The 22706-nt window shown below is 44.5% G+C and overlaps 2 protein-coding genes across 2 annotated transcripts; both read right to left on the bottom strand.

Annotated features, from left to right (window-relative positions):
- Positions 1 to 1647: 1647 nt before the first annotated feature.
- On the bottom strand, positions 1648 to 3242 carry hcrt (hypocretin (orexin) neuropeptide precursor). Its single transcript, XM_069676256.1, has 2 exons — positions 3090 to 3242; positions 1648 to 2094 (listed from the first exon to the last, which is right to left on the bottom strand). Exons 1-2 carry the CDS (start codon positions 3144 to 3146, stop codon positions 1738 to 1740), a joined length of 414 nt encoding a protein of 137 aa, XP_069532357.1. The 5' UTR covers positions 3147 to 3242; the 3' UTR covers positions 1648 to 1737.
- A 1085-nt stretch (positions 3243 to 4327) lies between these two features.
- LOC138603983 (inactive phospholipase C-like protein 2) lies at positions 4328 to 20018 on the bottom strand. The gene is made up of 4 exons (XM_069675769.1): positions 19818 to 20018; positions 17076 to 17151; positions 8989 to 9098; positions 4328 to 6155 (listed from the first exon to the last, which is right to left on the bottom strand). Exons 1-4 carry the CDS (start codon positions 20013 to 20015, stop codon positions 5721 to 5723), a joined length of 819 nt encoding a protein of 272 aa, XP_069531870.1. The 5' UTR covers positions 20016 to 20018; the 3' UTR covers positions 4328 to 5720.
- Between the last annotated feature and the right edge of the window lie 2688 nt (positions 20019 to 22706).

The raw sequence follows: 22706 nt of genomic DNA, 5'->3' as shown, positions 1-22706 counted from the left end.
GAGGACTAGCTACAGATGCTTACTGTCAGACAGCTGTCTTTAACAAGCTAGTTCCCAAGCATGTTCCAAGATTAACGCAATTCTGTTGTCATGGACAAATAATAATGAAATAAAAAGTTCCCCAAAATAACAAACAAATAAGTATGTCAGTGTAGGTACCAGGTAGCTATGACTAACTATCAGCTACAGAGACCCATTAAGTGATTAGGCCGGCTATATCGTCTGCACATTGAGCAACAGCTGCAGTCTTTTCAGTTCCTGAATCATTTTGTATAATGGTCCTTTGTCAGAGCAGTTTTTGCTGGTTGAATATTTATCCATTTACCTTCGACTGTGAACCAAAACCTAAAGTATAATTCAGCATAATAATGCATCATGCAAAAACAGGCTGTGCACAAGCAGAGGCCAGTCACACAAGTCGTCTGAACAGGGGGGTGGGACTTTGGGCTGATTCATTGAACAGGCAAATTGTGAAAAATAAAACTGTTTACATCAAGTAAAAAAAAAAAGGTGTCATGTTTGACATATGACAGGAAATAAATAGCATAAATAGTATCGCAAACATTGCTTAGGCTAAAAGCAAAGACATATTTGGTGGAGAAAAGGGCTGCAAAATGAAAGCGTTGTGTGGAATATGAATGATAACATTCTTATTGAAAACATTCTGAACCCCCAAGACTCTCCGTGTTAAGCTTTAAAAATGTAACTGTTGTTAAAAATCTTAGTTAGCAAGTGCTAATAACATTTGTGCTAATAGTTTTGTGCTACAGAGCTCGACACACAGGTTGGGGCGAACTGAAGTGATGGAAGAAACATCTTTGCTTTATTTACAGCACATGCACAAGGAAGGTATCCTTACTCTATACCACCTGTAACACTGTCTTATCAGCACCATCTTGTGGTCTTCTTTATTCCCACACTGCTCTGAGTCTCAGGGACAAAAATGACGGAGTTGGCGAGGGGGAGTTAATCTTTGAATCCTCTCATTTAGTTGGGTTAGGGTTAGTTGGTGGCTAGAGCAATCCTGGTTGCTGTGTGCTCAGGCAGCAGGCCGAGGGTGGCTGGCGTTAACAGACTGAACAAACTGATCCGCAAGGCCAGTGATGCTGTTGGGGTGGAGCTGGACTCTCCGACGGTGGTGTCAGAGAGGAGGATGCTGTCCAAGTTACGGGTTATCTTGGACAATGTCTCGCACAAGACTCATTCCCCCGAGATGCACCACAGAACGCCACAGGAAGTCATTCTTGCCTGTGACCATCAAACTCAACTCAATTTCAAGCCTTATGTGTACATGGAACAACAATTTTCACACAGTCCAAAGTGCATCTATCAGTGGACTTAACTGTTAGCATACTGTTTCCAGCTGCATGCTTTTAAGAGGGATAATGTTTAGCCCCTGAGAGCTCCAGAGATTCATGTCTACCGACTCCCGCTGAAGTGAAAAACAAACACAAAGTCTTAGTCCATTTACACAAAATGTAAGAAATTGTAAAGAGAATCATTCTAACCCCAGAAAACCACCCAAGAATGATAAAATCCACGTTTTCAGCTCTACAGTTTTTATTACACTACAAGGCCTTCTCTATTTATGTACAATATTACACATCTTTCTTATCTTATAGACAGACAGACATTCAAACCACCACATCTAAAAAGACTCAGTCCAAAGAAAGACACAAACTGTTTATACATGAGCAGAAAATAGTCCCAGTGTGCTTCTGCCACGAGGCATTTAGTTTAAATTGGCATTGTGATGGTGACTCCAGCCTGAGACATCCAGTCCGAGTACTCTGCAGACCTCTCCTCCGCCCTCTTCCCCATCGTCAGGATCCCTGCTGCCGGGTTCCTGGACACATGGAGAAGCTGGTTGAGGCGGCTCTGCAGACGGTCCACGTCTTCTTTCCGTTTACCCAGAGTGAGGATGCCGGCGGCGGCATCACCTGTGAGCGTTCCTCCCAACGTCTTACTGCCGGAGCGACACAGCAGCACGTAGAGGCGGCAGGAGGGGGAGGGTTGTCTGCAGCACTCAGACATGCTGTGAGCATCACAGGCCAGCTGAGACAGCAGCAACATGGAGACCAGCAGCAGGACTTTCTGATGGGCGGGAGAGATGAATCAACTCACAAATTAACTAAGAGGAAGAGAGTCCACAGGCTCAAAGTGACTTTTAAAGGAAATGGATGTAAAGGACTTAACCAACAAACGTGAATAACAAACTAGTATTTAAATGACACATAAATCACTGAAGTTCCTTAAAGATAAAGCTGAATATATTGTGTAAATACACAATAAAACCATAACCTCTCATTACAGACACATCAGTATCCCCATGACTAATATCTGCTTAAAGTTATAGTGCAACATTATTTACCCATGAACTAATATCACATTAAAACTTTTTTCACAGACACGTGCATCATAAAAAAAATGACCCCAGTTTAACATAATGTGTTTCATTTTGTAGAGGTCATGTCATTAATAACAAATGGACATAGTCATGGTCAAGCAATTGGACTTAACCCCTACGACTTATTATTTGTGTGTACTTTAGGGTGCCTAAGCTAATTCATAACTAATGTGACATTGAAAATCAGTAAAATACTGTGTAAATACATTTATTACACATGTCTCATTATGTATAAGAAAGTATCTGCACGTTTTAAAATGACCAGAAAAAAATCAAAGTAAATTAAGTTTTGTAGCACAGAGTGGCCTAAAATCGGCCTTTAATTCGACCTATAGATGTGGTTTAATGTGAACTTGCTACTTCCTGCAGGATGTCAGAGACATGGTGACATCTGTTAGATTCTCAGTTTGAAAGAAATATTCATTACAAATGCAAAAGTAGTCTCACATTAACTTAACTAAATTCACACAGAAAACTAATTAAAGCACTTCTAAGAGAGCTGCCTCGTCCTTGGTGAAGCCAACCTATACAAAAATATATAGAGGAAAATTAAAAGTACTTTTACATGTCCACAAACTCATAAATGAGTAACCACCCAGTGTAAAATCATTAAAAACATGAATGTTTAAAGTCAAACACATTGTTAGATCATGTTTCTAAATAAAATCTAAAGCCGTCTTACCCGGTTGGTCTTGTCCATCCCAGCGGCTTTCTGGACCTTGTTGTGGAACCACATCATCGTCTGGCTTGTGTTATGTGCAGTCGTCTGATCTTATCCCCTCAGTGGAGGAAAAGGCTTCTTTTATTTTGGTCTGCGGTGTCCACGGCGATGGACGTCATTCAGGCCAACCACAAATATGACACTGAAACACTTATTCTGTTGTTTCTGCTTTTTCCGCTGCCGTTAATTAGTGTCCTGTGGAAGAGAATCTCCTAGGCTCTTCTCTGGACCTTTGATGAACTAAAGGTATGTCTTTGTGGCCGCATGCCAAAGGTTTATGAAAACATACCAGTATAATGACTGGTTAGGGACATAGTTAATTAGCTCATGTGTCATATAAGATCTAAATTATAAGCGTAAAAAAAAGCCCAGATGCCCTTTCTCAGGTCTAATGATGAGCTCATTGCTCATTCAGAAGTCATGCTAATGAGGATCTATGGGCTTCTTCTCTTGTACAGAATGTACCAACAGTTTTGTGTGTTCGCTTTCTCCTACACCGAGTGTTCACTAGTGCGGTAAACAGTTTGGATAACTCTAACAGCCCTCGGCTGAAAAGGGCAAAAAAACTTCAAGTAAGATTATTTTCATAGACTGCCTTCAGGAATCTTCTTTTAGGAGGTTAAAATCTTCGCTTTACCGCTGCTCCCACATGCTCTGCTTATAAACCGCAGCATACTGGGTCCCACAAGTCAACATAACAGGATCACAAAAATCACTTGAAAGCAATTATTGACTTTCAGACTGTTTTTCATCGTGTCATCCTCTCAGCTGTTTCCTGTATGTGTGTTGCCATCCTTATGGACAAGAAGGAGTGCTCATCTATTGCTTTAAATAGACAAACTCAATCATGATTAAGTGCATGGAGTACATCTTTGTTATTGATAAGAAAGGAATTTCAAATCAAGAGAATTAACAGTGCATAACAGTGCATTAGAAGCAATCAATACAGCTTTTGGAAGGCTTCATTGATTGCTTTAGATTCACTGTGAGAGCTGCTTTTTTAAAATGCCTTTAAGAGCTGTTGATGGCTGTTTGAACGCAATCTAAAAAGTCACTGAACCCTGCATGAGTGAAATATCTTCGGCATTGTACTGATTTACATGGCTGGAATGAAAGTGAAATCACAAAGGGGCATATTTGACTAGCATGTATCCTCATTTCAAAGTCATAAACGAGACATAAACAAGAGAGAGACGAGATAAACAATGAAGCCAGTTTTAATGGGCCACTTAAAGGAGCTCTTACAGAATCCACACTCACTCCGCAGTGAAACACATCTCAGGTTATTGTTTGACCCTGGTGTTGTGGTGCTAACCCGTAATCCTTCGTCCCACATGCACCGGTTGTCCTGATCTGCACCACAGCACAGCAGGCGTCAAATCACTGTCTATGTGGAAGTAATGTTAAAAAAAGAATATCAATAGAACTAACAACAATCATAATAATATCAATCATTAATGTCCAAGTCTGCAAGAGTTATTATAGCAATATGTGTTCTTTTAGTACATTTTACATACACTTTACATCTATATTCACTTTATTTTGTGGTTTTATTGACAGCAGTAACGTGTTCCTGATGACCTTTGACCTCTAACAGGCAGGGTCATTATTCCAGTTGTGATTGGCTGGTGAGCTCCGCCACTAACGGACGCGGGGCAGCTCCACCCTGGGGACCAAAACACCAAGTCACGTAACGTCACACACACAGCCCCTGGGGAGGAGACAAGGAGACCCTGTGGGGAGAGCATAGTGATGCCAGAGAACTTCAAAATAAAAGGAATGACTATGGGGAAGTGTGGAGCCGGATGGAGGGCGACGCCAGCAAGAGATGAAGGAGGAGCATCGGTGCGACTGAACAGCTGCGGTTTGTTTCTCTATTGTAGCTCTATGGCTTGTGTTGAAATGGTTACTGTGACTCCTACAGAGCTCGGCGGAATCGAGCTGCTCTACTTTGCGCACGTCAAATTAAAAAGGCATCGTCTTTTCTGAGATGGGAGCGGGTTTGCACTTAGCTTTATGTCTAAAAGGTGGAGGGGGATGAGTGTGAGCATAAAAAAATAAAAGCTCAAAGACGTGCCGAGGAGTCTCTGGAAATGAAAAGGCAAATGTGTGGCGGAAAAACGCCAGTGTGAGGTAAAGAAGCCTGTACCCACAGAGCTAGAGTACATAGTGAGAGTGCATGTAACTAGCACTGCCCAGAGAGAGACAGGGGTGTCCTAATGACTCATCCCACTACCACAGGTTTGTTTCCAGCTGTTAGCCTTTTGACCTTTCACTTAAGAGAGAAAACAGAAGAGATCGAAACTTCCCGGCTCAGATGGAAGATTATCTTCCAAATCCATTTAATGTGTGAAGGAAGTGTGCGGTCTTTCCGTCTTCTCTCCTTCCAACCTCCTCTCACACTTGTGTCTCACTCCTAACACGCCTAATCTTCCTCACCATCATCATCTCTTTAACTCTCTCAGCCATTTCCTCCATCTGCCCTTTGTAACTGACTTCCTGCTTTTCTTCCACACCCTTCCTCTTCTCCGTCCCTATCTGGCTCTCCCTGTCTCTCTTCGGGTAGAAATCTCTGTGGGCACAGGCTGCGGGTCAGCAGGATCCCGCCGGATCGTCGCCGAACATCTCCCTCTCAGGGATGGCGTCCAGAGGTCCTTCTGCCCTCTGCTGCTGGCTCTGGAGCTGGATCTGGGGTAAGGGCGGGGGCTGAGTATAAGCCGGTGGTTTTGAAACAGTTTGAAGCAGAGGGAGAGGTTGTAGCTGGGGGTGTTGCTGGGGAAGGGGATGGAGGTAAGCCTGAGGTACGGTCTGGGATTGGGGCTGGTGTGGCGGCAGGGGCTGTGGGTGCGCCTTGGCCTGAGGCTGTTGCTGAGTCTGGAGCTGCTGCGGCTGGTGGTGAGGGTGGTGCTGGAGCTGGGGGGAAGCTGCTCCGTTCTTACTGAGGCCACAGGACTGAGTGGCACAGTGGATCTGACGCAGAGTGTCCAGAGCCTCGCTCTTAGCGTGCTTCAGCAGGTCGGCCTGGCCCTGAAATCCAGACAGAGAGAGAGACAGCTTTGTTAACAATATATAACTATAACTATAAGTCAATTCCCCTTAGGCTGCTTTAACTTCAACAACATCATAAAGTAATATTCTACTTTGTTGGGCGGATCTTCAGCTGGTTTAATAAAGATGAAAAAGTGGGCGAAAAGAAAGGAAAAGATGAAGAGAACGATGCTTTCCTTGGTGCATTAACTCATAGGATGCAGAAGGGGGCAGTATATAGCCGCTGATGAATGCCTTTGGTTGCTCGCCAGCCCTTCCTCCTGCTCCTCTCTGCTGGTGAACAGTGCTGTCATATGGTGATAATGTTATACTACATTTGTGCTCTGTATTTGGGAGTGCCCCAGAGCTGAATCCCTGCCATATGTGGAGGAAGTGGTCAGGGCAGGCCTTCTGCTTTACAGCGCTGTCAAGTCAATCTGGGCCACTGCCACGGCTGCCTGCATCCTTAAGCTAGCTGTCTCTGCCATGCGGAAACGTGGTGGAGTCTTCTCCACAGGCGGATATTTCTGTGTGTGAGGATGCTTATATTATTAGCACGGACAAGAGGAATGAAAGAAGTGCTTTAACAAACTCTCTCCACTTCTACAGCTTTTAAACCTTTTACTCCTCCCTTCAGGCCTTTCTTTCTCTACACCACCATCCCTCCAACATCTGGTCACAGGCAAGTTGAAAGCCCTCGTCTTCTTATCTGCGTCTCTGTATATTTTCCCTCCCTCCCACTGAACTTCAGTCTGGACTCGGTGTGACCCGCTGTGACAGCTCGTTAAGTAAACATCCCTGTGCAGAGGCGCAGGCCCGACCCGTCCTGAACCGGGCTGAAGCGTAAAAGTGAAAGGGTTTAAAGTTCTCATCGCGCAGTCCTCTGACATATTGCAGAACGAGTAAAGGTGCTGCCCTGCACGGAGAACCCAACGCTGTAGTCGCAGGTGATGTTAATACGCTGCAAGTGGCCTTTTACCTGAGCTACTCCAGCACGCAAACGGCAAGCATGAATAAGTCATATGTCTGAAAAAAAAAACGATATTATGTAAGTCATGACTCACCAGGCATAAAATAAGACAGCGAGAAGGAGCCTGTCCCGTGCTGCCAGAGCCGAATCACGATGGTGCTTGTATTCGGGTACATTCACCCCTACAGCTGGCCTGAAGCTATCCACAGGGGGCTAAGCCACAGCAAGGGCAGCCTCCAAATCCCACCACTATATCCTCATTACATCCATCCTAATCTCTTGTTTATCAATCACATTGCACAGCATGCATGTGCTCTATATTGTTTCAATATTACAGTTAATTACTGAAGAAATGGTGAAACACTGAGTCTGTTACTCTCCTCTAAAAGGGCGACAATGTGCTCGACACCTGCTTCAAAGCCTCTCTCCCTGTAAATGTGGGTTATGCTTTTCTCTAGACAGGCAGGTACTCTGTGCGACAGAGCGATTTTGACGGTTCTGATCTGACTGTAACTGTCAAAGTCAGCACAGAAGAAGGTTTTGGAAACAGGCAGCAGGAGAAATAGCGAAGACTCTTTTTCTACTTCTCGTCTTTCCTACCAGCGAGCGCTTCCAGGCCTGCCGACGAGCCGGAGAGGCTGACAGGTGAAATAACTGGGCATGGCTGCCAGCGTTGGCAAACAGACACCAGGCACTCACCAAATGTTCAGTATGAGACACAGATTACAGCAGAAGAATGGGAGGAGGAGGAGGTGGAGTTTGGCGCATGCCAAGATGCCTTCATGTTGAGAATTTGGCTCATCGAAGAAGTCAAAGGACCAGGAGAGGATGAGAGGAGGAAGTGTGCCTTTTAGGAGACAAGGCAGGGATGGGAGGAGTGTGGTGAGTTTAGGGGTGATAGGAAGAGAGAGGATGGTGATGGAGGGATTAGATTTGGTCGTCCATCTGTTATGCTTCTTAGGCACATGCGTCCAATTCTTAAGAGTGCGATAAGGCTTAATTAAGATAAATCTGGCTGTTGCACATGCAGCTGCTGTGCGCAGAAAATAAGCAACACAAAACAACAAAACTTTGAACACTAATTTAAGAGCTAAAGCCATTGTCTCAAAACAAGCCATCCAAGTGTTTTTTTATCGAATAAACCTTAACAGTTCATCTCAAAATGATTGATGGATTTATCGTGATTAAAAATAACTGTTAGCTGCAGCTCTCTACCATCTTTTTTTCTAACATAAAGCAATCAAAAACGTACCTAACCAGACACTGAAGAAAGAAGCTCAGCCAAGCCAGCTTCTTCACTCAATACTAAATGATTTCAGGGTGATGAGATGAGATAAAAATATCCAAGCTGCTCTGTCCTTATTTAGCAAAACAGGCCCGCTGAGCACATCACAGTCTGAGCAGCATGTGGTGTTTTATCAGCGATGCTATTACTACTGGTGTTCACAGAGGCAGAGAGATGAGGCCATCGGGCAACCTTATCTCCCCTTGTCATGGGAAAAGGCAGAGACAAGAATGCCTTTTGCTGAGCATCATCTTCAAAGCATGTCCCGAGGGCCTGGCGTACCCTTAAGAGGACTGATAGAGCAGCATGTGCGCGTCTTCAAACAAGTGTGAACGATCCTATCACGACTTGTTAAGATGGTAACATGAGCAAACAAATAAAACAGTATTTGTAATCAACAGCAATTAATTAAGAGATTTAAGGATTATAGAGGAGGCAAATACAATTAGCCCCGAGCGCTTTCTTTAAGGCACCATGTAGTTTAATCTCTTGCTTATCCAGCTGCTTATGGTCTGCAAATAAAAAAGGTTTTTATTGGGCTGAAGGCTGCATGACAGGTGTGGTTCAGATCATCTCACCTTGAGCACAGTGATGTTCCACGCGTAGCTCTCCATGGCCTTCTGAAGTTTTCGGCCTTTCAGACCCTCCTTTGCTCCAATGCGATGCAGGTCCTCGTGGAAGTCCAGACCTGGACACAGACGCACACATGACAGGTAAACATAACTGAAGCGCAAAAATGCCATTTGAGGAAGTCATAATCTGTTTTCTCATAAAAAACTACAAACTGGGACACTGTTTCTGTTTTTTCCGGTGTCTTGACCTCTATTTCTTGTGTAATGTTTGACCCACAAACACTGTCTGTACGTATGCGGATGAGTGGGCATCTAAACTGTATGTGGTTGTGCACACACATAATTAAAGTTAACCTCCACTACAAAAATAGCTCCTTTAAAATTCTTTAAAAGTATCTTAGTTTTGCACTCGGACCCAAATACATAAATTAGATGTTCCCTTACTTTCCACTAACTTTAAATGAAGTCTGTAGACAAGTATCCAAGCTATCCTGTTATCTAACTGTTACACTCTGCTCTCACTTCCTGTTTTTAGCGCCTGCTAACTTCTCCCAGAACACGTCGTTTTCTTCTTCTTCAGCCAGTCTCCACCTCTCCACCAGACCCCCTCAGATTTTACCCCCTCCAGTCAACATATCTGAAGTTCACGTGACCTTCCCCACCCTTCTGCTCACGTGCCTCCACTTCCATCATTTGCTTCATACCATATACACAGTCTTTCCTTTGTTAAGGTGTCAGTACTTGTTGCCTTGAGCCTTCTACTGTATGAAATGTGTGTTGCATGTAGGGGTGGGAATCGCACGGTAACTCACGATACGATATGCGGTGCGATACACGGTGTGATATGTTGCCCAGGCTAACAATCTTGTTTCCTTCATTCAAGTCATAAGCACCACTGCGAGGAGTCATGAAGTAGTGACGCGATGAGTCAAAATCGCAGGGAAATATTGATATTTGGTGCCAGCCTATTGATAACTGTATGGCACGAAATCATGATATATTGCCGTATCAATATTTTGTCCCACCACTACTTGCCTGCCGTTCTACCTTCACAAAACCTGCCTTTACATTTGAGCAGTTAATCCCTGTATAACACCTGTTTACTGTCTCCATCGGCTGTCAGGTCATTTCCTGCTGCACTCAATCCAAGTCTTAATAATAAAAACACACAAATAAACCTCAACACATAACACCCTTTTTGTAGAATAATAATAATATAATTTGCTCGTTCTTATGGTCGCTTTGTTACACCAGCAGAGTGCAACACAAATTCAGCAGAACAAAAGACATTTAGCCTGCTCCTCCTCTCTAATGGCCACAACAGCAGTTCACAATGCAATGTGCTGCATTGCTAATGGGAGTAAAATGGAAGTAGTGCAACGCAGGCTAACCTTTAATTGGTCTATCAGAAGGTCCGGCTTCATTTAGCCCAGGCAGACCATTACTAATCCTCCGGGCTTTAAGAACAAACTCCTGCTAAGGCTGTGTGTCTCCACCTGCCTTTCAGTCTGTCCCTGACAGCTGACCCGATGCAGCTTCAGCTCTGATTCACTGCAGAGACAGTGATCAAAGTTAAACCGCAAAAAGCCCATTATCACAAGTCAGTCACTCTTTAGTCCTCAGATCTTTTCGCTAACTAATAGGCGCTTTAAATGTTGACAGGAGAAATCTTTAATTCAATTGATTTTCGTTGGAGAGCCTCGGCCCAGCTGCTCACTCTGGTTTTAAATAACTCGACACTTCATCCTAAATTAAACTTTCTAAGAGGAGAGATAAGAAGCTGAGCTTTGTAATGTTGATTAATATTAATTCTTTGGTGTGCCATGTTCTCCCGATCTTATCTCCCTCCATACAAGTTATGTTGTCCTTCTTAAAGTATCCTGATGCATGAATCAAGGCTCAAATGATTTAAAGAAGCCCCCTGATCCAATCAAAAGCACCAAACTCAAAATTCTGTACTCCAACTCATCTGAAGTACTTTACGCCTTGGTACAAATCTCAACACAGTTTGCTTTAAACCACATCAAAATAAAAATTAGACTTCACATAATTCTGTTTGAAACTTTGCAACAAGATTTTCCCCCAAAAAATTCCTCTGCAGCACGGAGAAAACAGATCATGTGGTGGAGAACTAAACCGAGAAAACACAACATCTCGCCTGGCAGTGCACATCAGCCTCATCTCACCACAAAGAAGAGCTGTGACCTTTGTTGTCCATCATTTCCATATAATTTGAGACCTACAGCCATTCAAGGATCTCTTCTTCTGAGGCTGAAAGTTGTGTTAACAGGCTTTATGGCTGATTTGATCTTGTAATCTGGTGTAGTTAATGGCCTGCTGCTGGTGCAGCACTGAGCCAAGGCGCTTTTGCGATCACAGGACTTTGGGAGCGCGGCAGACAGAGAGCTGAATAACAGATGAAATTAGCTGCAGGCGGCTTGTCGCAATACAGCCTCTTCAAGCATTTAATTTCCCAATTATTAAGCTTTTCCTTCCCCCAACAGTCCCACAGTTGGTGTTTTTTTTACTGTCACTTAAACTTCTATGAAATTGAGTTAATAAACAAAATGTTGCCCCTGTGGCACACTGAGAGGAGACAGGATCTAAGCTTTGCTTCTCTGCTGGAAAGAGAGGCAGAGACAGTGAAGAGGAAGAAAGAGAGAGAGAAAGGAGCGCTTACAGACGGGAGGTCGAGGGACCGCAACATGCAGACACAAAAACACACACTTCAGTTAAGGCTACAGTCTCCACATAGAGCAGAGAGGGTTTGTAATGAGTACTGCATGATTCAGTCCAAATACAGAGAGAGAGAGAGAGCGACAGCCAGAGGAAGAGAGAAAGGTGAGTAAATAATAAAATCAAACAGAATCTTCAAAGAAATGATGAAACAAGAGATGAAAAAGGGAAGGAAAGCAGATGCACACAGTCCGATCAGTGCTTCATTAATTTATTTTGGGTCTCACACGCCGCAGAACCCAGGAAAACAGAGATTTCACACAGGGAATGGGAATTTCCAGCTGCTGCTGGGAAAAGTATGACTGTACAAAGCCAGGAAGGACAAAAGAAGAGGAATGTCTTTATCTTTTATATTTCTATGGTAATGGATTCCACATGGAGTGGCCTCAAACCATAATAACGTTCAGAGTGGTCAGCCAGAGAGAGAGGGAGTCTGTGCATGGAGGGAGTCATCAATAAATAAGCAGAGTCAGGCTCGCAGGAAGGCAGCAGCTCCTGAACTCACACACTGAGCTTGCACCTGTTCTAGGGTCGGCTCTATCGCTGGAAGATGCAGCCTTATATATAAACCAGACACATAAAAGCCTCACACCTTTAATGTGGAATAAATACCAAGAGATGCATGATGTACTGTTACATTTATTCAAACCCTCCCCCTAGCTGGATGGAGAATATGGACACAAAAGCGAAGGAATATGTTTACATTTTCAGAAACCCTTTTTTAAAGCTAGTGGAGTGAAGGCTAGTTAGAAGACCAAGTGGGAGAAAAACAGATTAGCTATGCGTGCAGACAGAGTAGACACACAGACACAAACACACAGTGGTAGCATCTGGAGGTGCCAGAGTGTGCATCCCAGCTGTCTATCTGGTCCCCCATTAGCGGTGTGCATGATGGCGAGCCATCAATAGCGCCCAGGGGAGATCATCCAGCACCTCTCCATCCTCATCAACACGTCAGCATCACTGCCCAAATTAAACTGATTAGCTGCAATAATGACGGGGCATAAACTGCACACAGGAAGCGGAGAGGAAAGAGAGGAGGGGCTGCTGGGAAGCGAGAGCCATAGCAACCCCAAAAGTGTCCCGAATTATCCGCGTTTCTCATCTCCTGCTGTACGAGCCATTAATCTGCCAACATGCCGCTCATTCAGATTTAAAACCAAAGGCATGTTCGGGGGTAAGAGGTGAGTTCAGGTCCCTCGTTTCAGATCACAGCCTGCACGTCATTGTGATTAAAGCTTTGTCACCACAGCATTTAGCTGATGAGAAGAGCAAACTCTTACAGGCTGGGGCCAAAATGTCAGGTCCAATCAAAGTGCTTGAAATCAGGCTCAGATGCACTCACACAAACATACACACACATCCTACCCCATCAAATATTCCCTCTCTGATGCTGACAACCCGTCCTCTAATAGCACCCGTCTCTGCTTCTCTGCACACAGCCAAATTACAACAAAATTATACCTTTGGCCTCCAGATCGATCATATAGACAAAACCTTCAATTCCATGCAAATCCACCGTTCTATTATTCTTCATATGACTCCGCTCTCTCCGACTGTCTGTCTGTGTTCAGCCTGCTGCTATTGTCATTTTCACTCAGTGCATAATCATATGGCTTCTGAGATGGCTGCTGAAGGGTGCATTCAGTGCTTGTCAGTCTATCAAAAGAGGTCAAATCATTCTTCTCCGGAAAGACGCTCTATTTTGTCGTGGAATCATCCCAATGTCCTCGGATTTCTTCTGCTGTCTGGAGGATACTGAACTGAGACAGACTGAACGAGACAAAGAGGACATATTGGGAAAAGGCTGGGGGAAAAGGCTGAGTGTGTGTGCAGACCCTTGTGAGACCCTTCCCTCTGCATCTATTCTGTTGTTTTGCTTTGTACGGCGACGTTTTTTTAGGAGGGGCGCTGTTGTGGTTCCCTGGGCCATTCTCAGCGTACAGGTGAGTGTGGGAGTGGTTCAAATCAGCAACTGGGCCCCATTCAGAACGGCAAACATGGCGAAAGAGTGATGCAGAGTTGGCCTTCTTTCTGTTGGACCTCAAACCAGGTAGGACAAGCTAACCGGCGGTTAGCATGCTTGTGCAACGGTAAACGGAGGTTGGCATGCTAGCGCAACGGTAACCGTGATGCTGTTAGTGCTAGCTCGGCGGGGTGGGCGTGTTCTCGCATGAGACAGTGAGAGTGATGGTGCATTCCATTTGTACTCAGAAGTCGAAATTTCAATTGGAACGTCCCACTGAGGTCGGATTTCCGACTCGGAAAGTCGGAGGAACCTCACCAACCCTGACCTCATAATCTCCGTGCATCAACAGTAAATGAAAGCTGTAGTATTAACTGTTTATCATCACTTCTGTCTTATCTGTGTCTCATTAAATCAGCCGTACTCACAGTACTGTCCAACTTCTATCTGTGGACATGTTACGGTGTTTGAATGAGCAAAATACCGCATAATGCGTTGTTATCCACTGGTATTGCTAACAATGGCTAACCTGGCTAGAGCTATCCGCGCATATAGCCACTGTTTATTAGCCCTTCTGTCTTATTTGTGTCTCACTGACTCAGTCGTACACACAGTACTGTCCAATTTCTATCTGTGGACATGTTGTGGACATGTTGTGGACCTCATATTTGTTCTGAAGTTGTCTGTAAGAGAGCAAGCACGATTACTGTTTTACTGGAGGCGTCCAACTTGGTTTTCCGATTTGTTATACTGGGTGTGACGTCATTCCCAGTTCCGAACTCCGACTTCCGAGGTAAATGAAAGGCACCACGAGCTTCTGGTGACGAAGAGCCCAGGAGGAGGGGCCCAGTGTTGACAAAATGCAAGGAAAAATCCTACTTATTACACCTTTAAAGTAGCTTAGCTCAACTTCTATTTGTTGCATATTCAGAGTTATAAAGTGTTGAATTTTGACACATTTTCACCGTTTCACATTTAATACCCCGGCTGCTCAGCAATTTGTAAGAATGACGTAACACAATCAGTCTAATTCTCCTCACCATAATGTATTAAAATTGCCATTATGACAGAATTATGCATATATGGGAGCAGAAGCAGCAGCAGACTTGCAGACAACAGGGACCTGATGAGTCAGGATGCAAATGGCACGCTGAGCGGAGGAGTGAGGTAAATGTGGCTGCATTAATATCGTATAGGAATTCTTCTTAACACAGTGGGGAGACTATTAAAGCAGCCCTGAGAATGTGAGTATCAAGCATCATAATTTTCCCTCTTAGATTCCTTTATCATGCATATAAAAGAACTACTCTTTGTATGTGCATGTGTGTTTATGTAGATGGAGCCGTTTTACCTTCATGATATGAAATCCAACACAGCTCTGAGCAGCATAATGGGCATATGAACCCGAACATGTGGTTACATAATGTGACAAAACGCTGCTGGTGGACTCGTGTAGTTTTGTATTCTGAACCAATCTTTCTCTCTATTTCCTGAGGCCAACATGGTTAGATAAAATGTAAAAGTGCTATTTCCCTATTTCTCTTTGAGGCAACAGGTTACGTTACACAGACCTCTGATCCGTGATTAGATTTTGGTAAACAGTGTTAGGCCATCTGTTTCTCTGACAGCCTGCTGGAAAGCCACATTATGTCAGAGAACATATATTTCTCTTTCCTTTTTTTCCTCCCAGCCGCACGAAGCGCTATCAAAAGTACGACATGTCTGCAAGCATGAATGAAGAGACACGACAGTTATGTGCGTTTGAGAATGGCGACGTTTTAGATTGAGGCATGTGTTAGTGCTGGGGGCGGGGGAGTGGGCGATAGAGAAAGCGCTATGTTTGGCATGCAGCTGAGGCCCCGCAGGGCTGACGCTCCAACCTTTTGCATCACTGTGTCATTCTTAGATAACCCTGCAAAATCTTATGACTCCAAATTTAGTACATTTCAATGTTTTTACTGGATTGTAACCATTACATGATCCTTTAGAAAGAAATTGCTCTAACCACTGGGCTTTATAAGGCCCTTTCAAAGGTAATGATTTTAAAGAAGCAACAAACAAAGTTGATTTTCTCCTGAAAATATGACATTTCAGAAGTACAACTTCTTACAGGACAGATAAGGTAAGTTGAGCATTAGCCTCCAGTATCCAGCTACTGACGCTGCTGTGAGTGTGGCTGTGACTGTGTGGGGTTCAAGCTCGGCTTAACTCTGCACTCATCGCCTTTGAAGATGCGTCCAGCTCTGTGCCGGGGAACCTCCGAGTCAGGGGAGCGCTCTGCGACTGCAGCCCCAGCTTTCAGCCTACATCCCTTGGGTAATTGCATCGCACGAATATCATCCCAGCTTGTTGTGGTGTGGGGAGTGAAGCATATGTCTCTCTCTGTGTGACACCAGGGAGTAAAGCCGGGCATAGCGGGCTTAAATTGGCTTATCGGCCTGGGGATATTGGGTTGGCATGTGCCAGCGAGTGAGCCTACCCTGTCTACTTTGGGTTTATCGTACAGACAACAGAGAACAGAGAACAACACACAACATACAAATGGCTTCCCATGTTTACAATAGCTATTATGAGCTCTACAAAAAGGCCTGAATATGTGGGTCTCACGTGTGTTTCAGTTGTGTCTGTGGATGCGTATTTGATTTAAAACATGCAAAATGAAGACGTCAGTATTCAAACTACGTCCTCCTGCTTGAGGAGCTCTTCAGCAGAGGCACTGCTGCGCAGGAGAGAAGCGAAGCAAATGAGGAACAATTAGTGCTGAATGTAAAAGAGGCTGGAGAAGTCAACCCACAGGATTTTATCATTTGAAGTCATTTCTCTCCTAATGATCTTATTATGGTCAATTTCTATTCCTCCCTTTAAAGGCCGCACTTCATACACTGAGCATCCTTTTTTAAACTCTCCGTGCTGATGAAATGCTTCTTTAATCCCATCCCTCCCCCTCTCACTCCACACTCCGTCAAACCTTTTAAAGGAGTGTATATTCACCCCATCCTCTTTCTCCTGTTTGTCTGTGAGCCCGGCTGATTGTCTTCACCTGCCCACTGACATGGTAACTACTCGCCGCTGACTCACTGATGAAGGCCTATACCGTCCACAGCAGCCACTGTTGTCCATGTGGATGGAGATGTTGTAGCAGCTGATGCGCTTGATCATCCTATCAGGCGGGAGGATGCAGCATATAATGCATTGAAGGCTGCAGACGTGCGTTCTAACGGTACATGATTCATCTTTGAAAGGAAACTCACTGAATATACCCTCTGCCTTCAGATTGTATTTTTCTGCAGAAGATTGTTGATCCCAGGAAGTGAGGTCATTTCAATGCCTCTGACACACATATTGTCCTTGTAACCTAAGTAACATCTGCTCATCCCATAATGCTGCTCACCTGCCCGTTGTGCTTGCGTGAGCTTGGAGTAGACGACGTCAGCTGACTCGATCAGTGTTCTGGTGGTCTGGATCATCTAAAAGACGAAGGAGACGTGCAGTAAATATTTGCGGTCAAATACACAGTAAATAAGAAGCAAAGAGAAACCCAGAGAGGGAAACACTTTACATAAATTACAGGCACAGTTGTTTTTCTTTTGACAATCTAACACATTTGATCCCTGGAACACGCAGGGCTCATTTTAAAGTAGTTAAGATCTTAGCTGCTGTGTTTACTTGCACACTAACAATTCAGCCTTAACCCAATTAATGCAGCAGAGCTGTCATGTAAATGTCTTTATCTGATCACTTTAATTGGAGAGAGATCATAATCAGAGGAAGCAGATTCGTTCCAATTAAAGGGCTTGTAAACAACTTATTTCTGATTATGCAAGTACAAGAGAAAGCTGGATAAACTCCACGAGGAAAGCTTATTTATGAGCAGTCTGTTCGGAGAGCAAAGCCTCATAGAGTCAAGCGCTGGGGTTAGAAGGCTTTGATACCAGACAATCCAGCACTGCATTGTTATGATGGACTTAGCTCAGCACTCAACATATGCACATAAAGTATTTTTGGGAAGTAAAAATGCCAAAAATGTTTCACTTTTACTTAAAATTGCACTTGTATTTATACCACTAGGAAACCAAGAGTGCAACTTCCTGTTTCCACCTCTACAATGAGCTTCTGACCATCATAACTGTGCAGTTTGAACCCTAAATATCGTTGCACAGGCTGAGGAGCAGCAGCTGGGCCAGCCAGCCCTGCAGCACTGAGGAGGAAGCTAATGAAGTTTCACACTCCTGCTAGCAGAAAGACAGGAAGTGGACTCTGTGTGTGTGTGTGTGTGTGTGTGTGTGTGTGTGTGCATGCCTGGTCTTGTTTTGCTATCCTTATGAGAACTGGATAGGGTGCAGACAATTTGTAGAGTGAGGTCATTGGATGGTTTAATCTAAGAATAAAAAATGTGCAGAATTTTTAGTATTTCAAAGAATTTCTATACCAACCCGCAGAGGATGGATGTGACTATGAGTTGTCAACGTAGGTGAGAGTTGAATATTTCGATCGTAACAAGAAAGAGTCTTGAGTGCAACATGTCTTCAAGCTGCACAGCTTTCTGCTCTTGGATGTAACACCTCTGCATCGCCTCTCGTGGATTTCTCTCTGGGCACTGTTGAGTGTGGGAGTAGGTCTAAAGAGGATCTCACTAACCTTGTATTAGCCTTTGATTGAGACAAGCGACTGTATTCAACATCTTTTAGCTGCACTGTCAATACATCTTTATGTATATATAAATGTATAGAAGTGTGTGTTTATGTGCTTGCCTGGCATGAACCCGGGAAACAACGATTCAGTGTGCTGACGCTTTGTTCAGCTCAGGGTCGTAACCTTAGCTGGCAGCAGCCCACATGTGGGTGACTGAGGACAAGCAGCACACACTGATGTCCTACAGTAAATGGTCTGGTGTTGGCAGCCATGCTCCCGTGAAGTCACATGCAACGACACACACACACACACACACACACGGACACACAATGTCCTCTGTTTTTGAGCAGAGTCTGCCAACAGACAATTTTTTGGACAGCAAAACAAACACTCAGCTGACCAGGCCTCAGGACAAGTTAGTGTACGTTCATCATTTTGTAACTCCGGGGACATGATGGGAGCTGACATTATAAGGTGATATAAAATTTTAAAGAAATTTTACAAGAGTGGCATTTGTAATGCAGCTTTTGAACACAGTTCTGTTGTAGGTGCCCCAAAATGCATATCTAGTCTAGACTTCTAAATCTGGATTCTTGGCCTCCTCTTCTGCTCGTCCCTTGAAACTTTTCTGTGGACTGGAGCGTGAGAGTTCCTCTGACAGCGCTAACCCCCCCTTGACTGGTGAGAAGCCTCATAAAAGCCAAAGCAGGCTCTATTTGGATCTGCTGGCTGCGTCGCTCCTGATGTCAGTGCTCTCCTGTAGGTGTCAGCAGCAGGAGCGCTGATGAGCTGAGCTGCGTGGACACGACAACCTTGTTCCCTCGCTCGTGACCCACTTCACCAGCTCCCACCAAGCCTCCCAGGAGAGAGAGAGAGAGAGAGAGAGGGAGGGAGGGAGGGGAGAGGAAACAGCGGGTGATAACTAATTACAGACAGACTCCTTCAACCCCCCTTTTGGGCTGTGCCAATGTCAAGTGGTGAAGAATGCAGTGTTCTTGCAGGAGAGGCGGCCCGGATGGAGAAGGACATGTGGGATTATACAATGAGGAGCTGCAGCTTAACAATCGGACTTGTTTTAGCCACATTTGCAAGCCTTTTAAAACGCATCCAGCTGTGTGAACGCTTGAATCAAATGATAAGCAAAGTGGAATTAATGGAGGAAGGAAGCTTACCGTCCTCTTTGGGTCTATTTTTTGTCTGTTTTATTTTTGTAAGAGCAGCGACGATGAAGATGTGCACAGAGCAGGAAGTGCACTCAGGGCCTCCTCTGTCATCACACTTAATGCCTGAGTGCTTTGACATTTTATCTTTACCAGAAGTAGATGTTTAATGAGCTGTTTTACATTACAGTTAGAGTGTTGTTGTATACTGAACTATTACATCGATATTCATTTTTAAAAAGAATTTCTGCTGAACACATTTGTCCTAAAAAAGTTTGACGCTGGCAGCAGGAACATTTTCTGCTTTCCACTGCGTCACGTGTGCTGTTGTTTTTATTTACCATGTCATAGGCGTTGAGCACTTTGCGCAGCAGCTCAGGCACGGGACCCTGAGCCTCCATGGTTGGGTACGTCTCGCTCAGGTCCACTGTCACCCTCAGGGACCGCTCGCTGTTCATCAGCCAGGTCGACACGGTCAGGATACACTGCTTCATATTGGCCGCCGGGGTCAGGCCACACAGCTCCTTGAAGGACACCATGGCATTCTGGGAAGAAAACACGCACAATGAGGGAAAGAAATTTGTGTTGCACCAATTAAATGTAAGCATTAAATATGCATGTATAAAGAGTTTAATACCCATTAACATTCTGAATGTGGTGTCCTTGCACTCTAAACCTCTCAGCTATACATACAGTATGTTTCTGTTTAAGTGAAATCAACCAATGCAGCTATCCAAAGTACTAGCAACCATCACGTAGGGTGTTTTTCTTGGCAAACTAAGTGATTGTAGTGTGAATGGAATGGCAAATATTGCTGCAACTTTTGCAGATGACCTTGAGCGAGGAGATTTAATTCGAGGCATTGTGATACTCCCCTCAGAAACAAGATAAGATTACAGCAAGTGTTTGACTTGGCGACAGTAAAACCATTGGTTTCCCATAACGTCAGTGCGCTCAGAGGCTCTACAGCCAAACTCCTGACTACAGCCTGAGGGTGCACATTCCTCCCCTCTTTTTGAATTCAACTTCTCTTTTCACGCTTTTTTCCTCACATCTCTATTTAAATTACTTCTCTCACCACAAATACCCAGCACGAATCTATCAAAAATTAAGTAAACACCAAATCCTTCTTGTCCTTATGTTCCCTTTTCTACATGGACCAGTGAACGTTCAGCTCTGCTGCCAGACAAACAAAGAGATCTCAATCTGAAGATGTTTCACACATCTGAGTTCAAAGGCAACCCCAGCATCTACTGCCCCCCTCATAGTGTTTCATTCCTCTGCCAGCACGGGAATTAAAGAATCCAAGTCAGGCCATTGTTGGTGCTTTTCACACAGCAGCCCATTTACAAGCTTGGTTAAAATACAGCGAGAAAAGAAAGCAGAATGGAGCAAGGTGAGAGGAAAGAAAGGGACAGTGTGGGCGATGATAAGAAGCATCGAGGAAACACAAGCCAGGTAAGAGAGGCTGACGGAGAACAATAGATGCAGAAAAAAACAAGAAGCAGAATCGGACAAGGAGAGAAAAACAATTTAGAGAGAACAAGCAATGCAGTGTTGGTAGTTGGGAACCAGTCCACACACTCCGCACGCTGCAATGTGGGAACCAGCTGTCTCCCTGGGCTAGACCTCCAGGCCTGCAGAGGTTGCGCAGTCACCGCGGGGCCCGACCTTCCTGCAGATGAGGAGGTTGGCCAGGGGGACAAAGTGGCTATCTGTGTCTGAATCTGTATGCAGAGCCGCAGCCACAGCTAACACCTCTTGGGCCACTGAGCAGAGCTGTGGAGAAACACAATGGTGGAAGCGGGACAGCTCTGGGGCTCTGGATTAAAACCTGGTGTGTGATAATGTGTGAACTGCGAGTGTTTTCATGTCTCAGCGCAGTTAGTTGTTCCATCATGCTTTGTATGATTCCTCACAACTATATGCATGACGATGTTTCGATAACGGTTGTGCAATGAAAGCCGCAGTGTTTCCAGAACATGCTAAAAAACAAACCCAATGAGAGGCTTGTGTTTTTAATTACTCCCTCCCCCCGCTTTACTCCCCTTCCAACATTCCCCAAATGAAAGCTCTGTGTCCGGTTACAACACTGCTTTTGTTTCTGTTTGCCCCCTCTCTCTCCCTCTCTTTCTGCTTCTATCAGTGGATCTCTCTCCTTTCCTCTCTGGCTCTCAGTATTGAGTGGTGCTAAATGTGCCTATGATGGCACTCGTTCTTTCCAGCAAATAAAAAGCAGCTCCATGCTGGCAGCTCTCCTCTGGCTCCATCAACACTTTATAAGGTTCACGGGCAGCAGCACTCCGGAAAGGACTCCATTCAAGCTTCCCACAGAAATAGTTACATGCTGCGTAGGTCCACCTATGAAACATGGGACCTTTTCTTTCTGTCCACTAGTCAAGGTTCATGGATCGCCTCAGTCATTTTAAACTTGTCTTTCTGTTAATATTCAAAGCAGACCACCTGGAAGCTTTGCCGTTTCAGGATAAAATAAGCCCTGAAAGGAGTCCGACTGAGGTCGAATAACGCTTTTGATGGCGACTTCTGAAGTGTGAGTGTGTGCACTGCTTCCTGGCTCAGATGTACACCACGGTACCTGAGATATCTAGAATACAAGTCTAAAAAAGATATTTCCCTTTCATGTTAACCTCTATTCTTGGCTTAAAGTCAGGGGTGTTGCAGCTTCCAGAGCTGGCCTGGCTGTTGCCTTGTGGGTTGTTGGCACAGGCCGCGTTTCTGCCCTCCAGCTCGCCCCACATCCAACGCACCCGACTCCACACAGCTGGCCTTTACAAAGCTCTCTCAAGTGTCCATTTTTTACACTTAAAAAGGCAAAGACCATATTCTAATAGCACCTACATTCAGTCTTATTAAAGCCTTTCCTCTCTACTTCAACTCTTTCATTTATTTCATCAACTTTTATCTCCTCGTTTCAAAAAGAAGAATTTACATTTCAAACCTGAGGATATTGTAGTTTGGGGACCAGGAGCGGCGTTAGCGTTGTTTGATCAGGTTAAAAGGAGCCGATTCACATCTAATTGTATATTACCACTGTTCAGTTCTGCCGTATAAGCGATGATTCAGAGCTAGCGGACAGATTCGAGTGTCAGCTGTGACATATTGCATGCCTGTGATTGTTTCTGTATTCGACATGAGTTAGCTGATCGTGTCAGCTTAACAGGGCTGACTTCACAGTTCGCCGTATTTCATGTCATATTCAAGAAATGTTC

The sequence above is a fragment of the Semicossyphus pulcher genome, unplaced genomic scaffold (assembly GCF_022749685.1).
Source record: "Semicossyphus pulcher isolate SPU_LCO1_2020_fin unplaced genomic scaffold, fSemPul1.0.p SCAF_25, whole genome shotgun sequence".
Classification (NCBI taxonomy): Eukaryota; Metazoa; Chordata; class Actinopteri; order Labriformes; family Labridae; genus Semicossyphus; species Semicossyphus pulcher.
This window is presented reverse-complemented; position numbering and strand designations above follow the sequence as displayed.